Below are 10,402 nucleotides of genomic sequence, written 5' to 3' on the forward strand. Positions count from 1 at the left end.
ATAAACCGGAGTTTGTTTCACCTACACTCGAGCCTTGGCTAGTGACTGGGGAAACTGGGAGCATAGGATCTTCAGGTTGCAATATCTCCTCAGCAAGGAAGAAGACAGCGGCGGACATACTCATCCTGAGTACGGGGGTCCGTCACAGTGGGGTTAAGGCTTTTACACATAGTTCTCCTTAGGGTCACGGGAAGACACAAACCAGCGTCCTCCCGTCACCCAAAGCTCAGTATATAGGGAGCTACAGCTCGCGGTATACTGAGACGCCACAGCTGAAACGGATCCTGACAATTATGTCTGGATAATGGATAGATCAAGAAATGAGCGAGATTTGAAAAGGAGACAGAGATGCTGATTGGTTGCCATGGGCTACTGCTGCAGATTTTGTCTGCTACAATTTTGATAAATTCCCTTCAGTGTATATCAGAGGTAGACAAGCTTGGCACTACAGGGAGTTGTAGTTCCACAACAGCTGGAGTGCCAAGGTTGCCTTCCCCTGATATAGATATATACACACCCCTGTCAGTACAGGTTTATCTGTTAGCACTGTGCCCTATGTACAGAGCCCTCACCTGGGTTAATCTGTGTCCATTATTGTCTGCCTGCCATTTACTATTCAGGAATGACAGATTACGCAGCCTCCCCTCCCGTTGCATTGTTACTGTATTGCTCTGCAGAGTCTATATGCTTGATGCTGACACTAGTCACATCCATTCACACCCACTCCGCCTCTGCCTGCCCACCTCCTGACTCTGGGAAGGATCACAGCTCCTCCAGCATTCAGATCTGAGCTGCCTCTGTGTCCTCCTTACTCCAGGTGAGTTCTGTTGGGGTTCCATGCATGCTTGCATGCACACTGTGGGTCTATGGGCATTGCAGCTCCTGGGCACATAATGGCAATGTGGCTTCTCTTACATATTAGACAAAGTGCAATTATGGAGTGCAAGGTGCAGCCATCCAGAGAGGTGCAGAGTTCAGCTATCCGATCACTTTACCAATATCAGATCAATGGAGAATACGTTCTGGTCGGGATCCAGACAGTGTTGCGACGTGTGGTTCTGCATCAACTGGATAGCCATGCATTTCCTTTAAAACATGTTGCTGGATTACAGTACAAGCCCATGGCATCGTGTCTGTATTGTGTATTGGCCAATAATAGATTGTTTTTACTATTTTACCTGAGCTGAGAGAGAGAGAGAGAGAGAGAGATATCTATAATGCATCCATCTATCTATTGATTATCTAGTTATAGTGGCGCAGGCTGTGGCATACCTCACTGTATGTCATATGTACATCTGAAACTCACCAAAGTTACAAAGTAGGTCACCCTATAGAGTGGAATCCCAGATAGCAAGTAATTGTGCTGCAAGTTTGAAAATGACTTGCTAAACTCTTGCAGACTTGCCAAGCTTCACAATTTTGTTGCACAATTACATCAAGTCTGCAGACCAGCGAGCTTGCAGAGCTCTTGCTAGGACCTGCAGGACTCTTGCTGTAGACTTGCCAAGCAAATTTGCTACAAATTCAAAAAGTGTCGCCTAGAACTTGTGCTGCGAGTGTTCTGCAAGTCTACAACCTGCCAGGAATGTGTGCAGCAAGTTAACAAGAATTACAATTTAACCCTCCCACAGGTGTGTGGCAAGTTATCCTCGCTATCTGGGATGCTGTCCTCCGGGTATGTTTGGTAAACAGCCTCTATCTTGTCTTAGAAAGAACTAAACAACTTGAAACGAAAGTCAAAGAATCCTACAGCATGCTACAGTTTTTAGATATATAGATAGATAAACAGACAGACGGATGGATAGAGAATTATATAGTTCATTATGGTAATTTTGCATTTATGCCATTCTGATGAGGGTGGTGGATGGTAGTGAGATGGATAATTGGATCGATAGATAGATAGATAATTGGATAGATAGATGGAAGTGATGTGTACCAAACTCAGAATATCAGGGGAGCAGACAGTATGTATTATAAGGATCGAGATGGCAGTGAAAAGAGTGATTATGGCACTCTTTTCACTGCCATATTATCATCTACAACACCTCTGCTAAATGTATTGGTGTCTGTCCTGTCTGTCTGTCCTGTCTGTCTGTCCTGTCTGTCTGTCCTGTCTGTCTATCACTATCCATATCTTCTCTCTCTCTCGACTATGTTCTATGTTATCTCACTCACTCTCTCTCTATATCTATCTATCTTCATGGTTTCCCTCTTGCACTCCAACATTTTGCCTCTGCTATCAGGACAGCAATAACATGTCACAATGGTGGCTCCCATCCATTGCTGGAGACAGTTGACTCATGAATGCAATGCTAATTCACGGGTGTTGTGCCCCCCTAACAAGCCCCTCTTCTGGAAGTCAGCTGATGGTGGCTTTCAAAGCTGGATGGAAGCCTCAGCTAGTATAGGTTATAGCTGTTAGACGGGTTCTCTTTATTACACCTGGATGCTGCTTGCAGGAAGCCAGAGAAGGAGCCAGCAGGGCTTGTAGATCAGGTAGACATGGTACCATTTACTGGCACATATTTGCCTTTTACCCTATAGTGTGGGGGCAGGGAAGATCCAGAGCCTGGCACTGCAACACATAAGAATGACCAGTCTGTATGAGATAATAAATGACCAGACGAAGTTGTGAATATCTTTTACAAGTGTAAGGATGGTGACTGATTAACATACAAAATAACACACTATCCCCCTCCTCCACATTATTATTCGCATACAAGTCAATGTCTACGCATCAGTGACGTGTGTTTTAAAGATAAGTTGTCCGTACACCAATCTGCTTCGGAATATCATCGTTATTCGTATTTCTTTAGCATGACATGTGAATGCAACGTTCTGGAGCCTCACAGGACCCCATCCTCAGGCAAATTGTCATTTTTATTGCATTTTCATGCATTGGCAACAGTCCGAATTCTAAATTCAAAATGCAGCATTTGTATTCAGTTGCAGATTTAGGCAAATGGAGCCGCATAAGATAAACCTATTGAATGTTATCAGCAGCCCAGTCTGTCCTTTTATTATGGTGCATTTATAAAGGGTTGGGGGGTAAACACAGCCAGACACCGGAGAGCTTCCCCTGGCCATTATATCAGTTGTTGGAGACCTACACAAGAAAATTGTTAAAGGATAACTATGAGGTGAGTGCTTTTCACTGACCTCATAGTTCTAGCCGACCTGTGACAATGAGACTGTCACAGGTCGGCTCAGTAGATCGGCTCTCTGCCGTGACAGGGGGAGGGGCTGGATTCCCCTCTCCCTGCTCCGATCTGCCAGCGCTGACTGGCGGAACGGACGGGGGAGGTGGCGGGTACAGCTGGCTCTGCCTCTAGATAGGCAGAGCCAGCTGTCACTCACGCAGCTGGGCGGATCCCGTCGTCTAAATCGGGATCCGCTCCGGCTGTGTTGTCTCAGTATACCGCGAGCTGTAGCTCGCGGTATACGGAGCTTATGGTAACGGGAGGACGCTAGTTTGTGTCCTCCCGTTACCCTAAGGAGAACTTACCCTAAGGAGAACTATGGGGAAAAACACTGACCCCATAGTTCTCCTTTAATGATCTTCACTCCCTGTATACACCCCAAATACATGATAGCATTGACAATAAACACTGCATTCCAATGCACCATCCAAGGCTGAAAACCTGATCCTGTTATTATAGTGCGATCACATCTTTATACACCTTCACCATACGACAAAAGTATGTGGACCCCCTCCAAATCAATGAGTTCCAGTGAAGGGTGCTGTTTTAACAGGCAATGCACTCGTAGATTAGTCTATGGGCTGAGCGAAAAAAATCTTAACAGATTCCTCCATCCATGCAATACAGCCTGGATGGGGGAATCCCCTCCTTTCCCCCCACTTGACTAGTGCATTCTGGTAGTGTGCTGCTGTCAGTATAACTGGACAGTGACATCAGCTGATTGGCTGCCATCATTGTTCATCTGAGAATCTTCAGCTCGGATCCTTTGATCATCAGATCGAAGGATGTCAGATGGAAGGCTGCCAACAGGGCCACCCATGGAGCCAATTTCAACCAGATCAGACCGAAATTGGCTCTGTGTATGGTAAGCTTTACTCTAGCCAGATCCGTCAGCATTGGCAGACCTCATGTTTCTTTCAGTACAAGCTGCTTTGCCCATGAAGGGGAAGCCTAAGGGCTCCTCCAGACCGGAACCTGCAAGGGACCGGTTCGTGCGTAGCAGCCTGTTCTTACCTATGGGAGGACGTGGCTGCAAGCAATTACACATGCTCACATGCACACCTGAACCTGCACATCCCTGCGGGTCTGGGAGCCGGCACTTGGACACACACTGTCTGCGTCCAGGGGCGGCACCCACATCTGTACAGATGTGCAGGTTCAGGTGTGCACGTGTCCACGTGTAATTGCCTGCAGTCGCATTCTCCCATAGGGAAGAACAGGCTGCCACGCACAGTTACATTCAGCACCTCTCTCTTCCAGGATCGGGTCATTTTACGTGCATGCATGCTGTAGGGACGTGCACGCCCGTCTGAATTTCCATCCTGTTCATTGCGAATGAGAGGAGGGGGCGTTCACCAGGCAGGAAAAGGTATGACGCCGGGTCTCTTTTCTCGTGCAAATGTCCGGCTCTCGGTCCATGACTGAGTGCCCAACTTTTCAGAGGGGGTGACAGCAAACTGACTGTCAGTCATTTTGGTGTCACCCCTCCATTGGTGTCACCCGGGTGCGGGCCGAACCTCCCGCACCCCCTAGTGACGCCACTGCAGCAGCATCCATTGTAAGTGATTTCATCAGCATTTAAAATACAATTTGACTTTAATATTTATATTTGTTATCTTATATTTGTTGTTCTTTACCAGCTTTAGGAAGTAGAAGGCGGCAGCATGGCCCCTCTAGATGTATCCAACTTAATCATAGTCTTCGCAGTTAGATACATTTATCAAAAAATCTGCAACAGCTCTTATCTTTTCATGTCACAGTTCAGCAGATCATCTTCTCTCCTCTTCCCTGTGACGCATTGGAACTTATTTCTGCATCTTTATGACATATAAGATATTTAATTGCACTGTTTGCCGGGGAGGAAGAGGTCAATGAACCGCCCTAACCCTCGAAAACATCCCAGGCCAAATTTGCATGCCTTTAGCTGATTGGGCGAACCCCTAGGAGGCAGGAGCAGATGAGGTCTCTGATTGGTGGAAAGGAGCCAGCGCCCTCTATCACATAATAACTTGTTTGCTGGGCAGTAAATGTGCGCAGCGCCAGCATGACCTTGTGTTTACTGTAACTGTTACAGAGAGATACATTGTTTATGATGAGTGAAAGTTCAGTATTATTGATCAGAGGTTATGTACAGTAATAACAGGGCATAACCTAACCTTGAACTTGTGACTTGGACAAAGTGCAATAGAGTTGCCAGTGCAGGGAATGTTGTCTTCCCTTTGAGGCTAGGATCACACTTCGACGACGCGGATTGCCGCGCGGTCAGGAGTTGCCAAGCTGTGAACTGATCGCGCTGTGGGTGCCATTATTTTCTAATGGCACCACAGTCACGCCGGGCGAATCGCGCAGTTTTCTGCCCCGATTCCGCCCGTGCTTTCGAAAAGCCCTGTGTCGTGTATCGCAAAAGAGGTACTTGTACCTTTTTTCTGCCATTGCCGCACAGATGTCACCCCATTGAAATCAATGGGGCCACGCGGCAATCGCTGCCTGCATTGTGCAGGACCGCACGACACCCGGGACGCGAGTCCCGGGTGGCGTGCGGCGTAGTGCAGGTGTGAACCTAGCCTTAAAGGAGAACTATGAGGTGAGTGCTTTGCACTCACCTCATAGTTCTAGCCGACCTGTGACAATGAGACTCACAGGTCGGCTCAGTAGATCGGGAGGTGAGCGAACGCATACCGGCGTTCGCTCACCTCTCGATCCTGTCACGGCTATCTGCCGTGACAGGGGAGGGGCTGGATTCCCCCCCTCCCCACTCCGATCCACCAGCGCTGACTGGCGGATTGGACGGGGGAGGGGGCGGGTACAGCTGGCTCTGCCTCTAGATAGGCAGAGCCTGCTGTCACTCGCGCAGCTGCGCAGATCCCGACATAATTGTTGGGATCCGCTTCAGCTGCGGCGTCTCAGTATACCGCGAGCTGTAGCTCGCGGTATACTGAGCTTAGGGTGACGGGAGGACACTAGTTTGTGTCCTCCCGTTACCCTAAGGAGAACTATGGGGAAAAGCCTTAACCCCAGAGTTCTCATTTAAAGAGCTTTTCGGACCCCAGTCCGCACCCCTGACCGTCTATCTACAAATTAATAATGGTGGGCGCTCAGGTCCGTACACATTGCCATGGCCGCAAAGCTTCGCTTTGTTCTGCAACAAATTTTACTCTGCATGTCACATTTGGCAGGCGGTGTTGCCTAATAAATGTGCCATTAAAGTCAATGGGACCGCACCACAACCACATGTCAAGGGTTTGTTAGTAAAAATCCCAATGGGAATTTTAAATGTGAAATCCCCATTGGGATGGTAAAAAAAAACAGGAATTCAGGAGACCGCAGTATTGCCTTCTTGAACCCCTGCTCAACCGCTTCTGAAAAGCAATCCACTTCAGAATTATTATTATTATTATTATTATTATTATTATACAGGATGTATATAACGCCAACAGTTTGCGCAGCGCTTTACAATATAAGGAAGACATTACAATCACAATACAATTCAAGACAAGATGGTAAGGAGGGCCCTGCCCCTGAGGGAGGGCTTACAATCTAAAAGAATGGGTGGTAAAGTCTGCCTACTGTCTGCAAGAGGCCAAATGGCGACACCCTTCTGTCCTTGCTTTCTAATTGTTCTCCAGCATTGTCACACAGGCTTTTGCTGGAGACCGCATGTGGCCGTTTCAACGCACATGACACAGGCATGGTCCACTGTTGGCACCATCAGGAAACAGATGAAAAACAGAATTATATTGAAAGAAATGGCAATTGTTAATGATACTTTGTTTTAGCAAAGTAAATGGCATTCAGTTAGGGGGGACAATTGATTAATACCGGTTTGGATGACACAGATTTTCACCATTGAAAAGATCCATTGCCTACATACATATTTTTACTGTGAGGTTCTGCTTTGATTAAATAAATATTTATGACATCGGCCATTGGAGAGCTAACCCATGGTAGAGTGCCTACAGGCTCCAGCTTGCATAGCATGTAATGCTGCTCAGTATATACAGTATATTTAATATGACAAATAGGCTATTTACCTTCATGTCTTGTCTTTTTGTGTCTTTTCTCAGTTGGTGCCATCTACCAGAACCATGAGGATAGCAGTGATTGGCCAGAGTCTGTTCGGGAAAGAGGTCTACAAGGAGCTTGTAAAGGAAGGGCATCAAGTAGTAGGAATCTTCACCATCCCAGATAAAGATGGCAAAGCTGATCCGCTCGGTAAGAGATTAAGTGGTTCAGTAGGTAGACACAGCTGGGGTCTAAGGTTCAATTACCATGAGGGACACCTACTGTCTAGAATGTGTTCTTACTATGTTTATGAGGGTTTCCTCTTGTCTACTCTTCGCACAATCCAAGACATGATAGTAGAATAATCATCCTTCACCCAAATTGAATTTACTGTGTCTGTATAAGTGGCAGGGACATTAGATCCCAAGCTGCTCTGGGGGTTGGGGCCAGGTGTAAATGATTCTATGGTTTCTGTGAAGCCAGTGGTGGTCAACCTACGAGGTGCAGGGGACCTTGATTGTGGCCCCTGAAATCATCAAAGGCTCACACAAAATGTTCAGTACTGGTAATACTGGAGCGGACTGTCAGAAATTTGCAGACATACTAAAAGACAAGATGGCCTGAGACTTGGGATATTCTACAGGTTTGGATGGAGTCATGCTGCAGATGAATGTGAGGGGGACATGCTACATGGAGGCTAATTGAGATCACCCCTTACCAAATCAATGCACCCACTACAGAATGCTGGGGACCAAATGCTGCACAGCAAGTACAAAAGGACTGTATGTGGCCCTCAGGCCACAGGTTGTGCACCAGGACTGTAAAGCACTGAAGAATATGATGGCACCGTAATCGAAATGTAAAGCATTGAAGAATATATTGCACTATAAGGAATGTAAAGCTCCAAACAGTATGATGGCACTATAAAAAAAAAAATTTCTGATGGAAATTGTCATGTACAAACTCACCAATTGGCTATTTTGGGTCCTATCCATGAAGGTTATTAGTTATAAAATGTGCTACCAAAATACAGCAACCTAAATGCTTGGTCCATCTACTTTCAGTCAACGTGCGGTTATAGGAGGAGGCGACACCCATGGTATTATGTATCTCACATGGACTTCCTGCTCCTCTCCCTACATTGAAGAGTCTTGTCCTTTTATATTTCATCAGGAAGTCTCACTTGTCCTGACACATTTGAACCCAAAATAAATGGAAAAGAGGGAGACCTTCTTGTGATGGCTGTAGAATCACCACGAGATCCGTGCAACAGGTCTGGTCTATTCTTTCAGCAACTTGAATTAGAGCAATTCCGTCTTGTAGGTTCTATGTGGATTTAGGAATTTCCACACGCTTTCTGGGGTGCCAAATGTAGAATGTGCTCTGATTTGGGGGTGCCCTTAAATTACTGATGAACAACTGAATCTTAAATAAGTGTCGGGTTTATTTACAAATAGGGATATACATACATATTACAATTAAGGGAATTTGAAAGGGGAATTGGGGATAGGAGTTAAGGTTAAGGATCCTACAGCTAGCTACACCATTCTCTCTCTCTCATTCACACAAGCCATGGGTTTTTCTCTGTTCTTCGGACACGCCTCTCCAGCAGGTCTCAGCGAATCACATTCTTGATTGCAGAGCTCAGAAAGACTTGTCTTGTCCAAAGGTCTTGCTTGTCAGCTAGGTTAGTGTCACACAGGAAGAAGGTTCCATCATATGCCCCTGCCCCCACCCCAGCATATATGCCTTGCTGACACAGGTGAGGGCAGTAAATACCAGCAGGGGGTCGGGCTTGCCCCAGGACATGACAGTCCAGCAGATCTCCTTTGATCAGTGTCCAGCCCCAAGAACCCTTTGATGGTCTTCATTTGCATATCAAACAGCAACGGGCAGCTCACGATATTAAGGAACCTTTCCATCAAAGATGTATCCTAGATGTCAATTATTTTAGCTTCCAACAATGGCCTTCCCCAATGAGCAGGGCAGGTGCGCTGAGGTACCAACGCTTCAGTTCCTGGCAGATGTAAGAACCTGGAGAGTGATTCAGCTCGCCTTCCTTGACCCAAAACTGAAATGCCAGATTTGGTTGGACTGACCCAGTCAGGGGAATAAGATGAAGTGCAGCGGGTCAATGGGACATGTAATAAACTGGAATTGTTCCTTAGTAGGTCGGTGAACATGGTAGAGGACAAATTATTGTTTTCATTTGGTCTTGGAAGTAATTGTCTGAACGCTCTCGTGAGATGATGGAGATACATAATGGAGAAGGAGAGCATGGGATAAAAGTGGGATTGTGATGAAATGAAGGAAGATATGTAGGAATGGTTGGAAGATAACGGAGCATCTATAGGTTCTATTAAATGTTTGTAGTTTGGGTTCCTCACTCAATGTACTAACATCCACTTCCGTTCTGTGTGCCCACAGGAGATGAAGCAGAGAAAGACGGAGTGCCCGTGTTTAAGTTTCCCCGATGGAGGGTGAAGGGTCAGGCCATCCCAGAAGTGGTGGAAAAGTACAAAGCGCTGGAGGCAGAACTGAACGTCCTTCCCTTCTGCTCCCAGTTCATTCCAATGGAAGTGATCGATGCCCCAAAGCACGGTTCCATTATCTATCATCCCTCCATCCTGCCCAGACACAGGGGGGCGTCATCCATTAACTGGTAAGTGTGCGGACGAGGCAGCCAGAGGGGCATGAAAGATCCTGGTTGTTGTGGCCTAGAATGCCAATGACACCAGAGTGGCAGAATTATGGTACCAGAGCCAAGGATTATGATAGAGAATGCAGAGCATACTGCCATGACGGTCAAGTCACTGAAGATTGCTTGCTAAAGTTTTTAAAAAACAGCTTAATTATGGATTAGGAAAGAATTAAACAGCATTAGGCTTTATTTTCCAAGTTCTACCACATATGATATCCCAGTCAACTGCTTTATCCTTTTTCAGTGTGGTCACAAGACTACACCATAGAATATCCTATGGGAAGAACTAACGGTTTGGTTTCGGATAGTGCAGGGAATGGCTAAAATCCCTTTGATGTTTTTTGCCATTGGGGAAATTTCTCTTTACTTCCTGTCCTGGTGACACACCATCACTGGAAAGGTTTCAGCAACAGAGGCAATGCTGTCAATCCAGAAAGCAGTGGGCGGGACCAGTAGTTTCACTAGGGGGTGTGGGGGGTGCATAGGTTGCGTGAGAGAG

The 10,402-nt window shown here is 46.4% G+C and overlaps 1 protein-coding gene across 1 annotated transcript in view; it reads left to right on the forward strand.

Moving 5' to 3' along the window:
• Positions 1-741: 741 nt before the first annotated feature.
• Positions 742-10,402, forward strand: part of LOC108795920 (cytosolic 10-formyltetrahydrofolate dehydrogenase) — a 20,766-nt gene continuing 11,105 nt past the window's right edge. Inside the window, exons 1-3 of the mRNA XM_018567255.1 lie at positions 742-817; positions 7,265-7,412; positions 9,630-9,864. Of these exons, the coding sequence (XP_018422757.1) occupies positions 7,286-7,412; positions 9,630-9,864 (362 nt within the window). The 5' untranslated portion in view covers positions 742-817; positions 7,265-7,285. The remainder of the gene's footprint in view (positions 818-7,264; positions 7,413-9,629; positions 9,865-10,402) is intronic.

Source organism: Nanorana parkeri, unplaced genomic scaffold (genome assembly GCF_000935625.1).
Source record: "Nanorana parkeri isolate BGI_ZX_2015 unplaced genomic scaffold, ASM93562v1 scaffold1025, whole genome shotgun sequence".
Classification (NCBI taxonomy): domain Eukaryota; kingdom Metazoa; phylum Chordata; class Amphibia; order Anura; family Dicroglossidae; genus Nanorana; species Nanorana parkeri.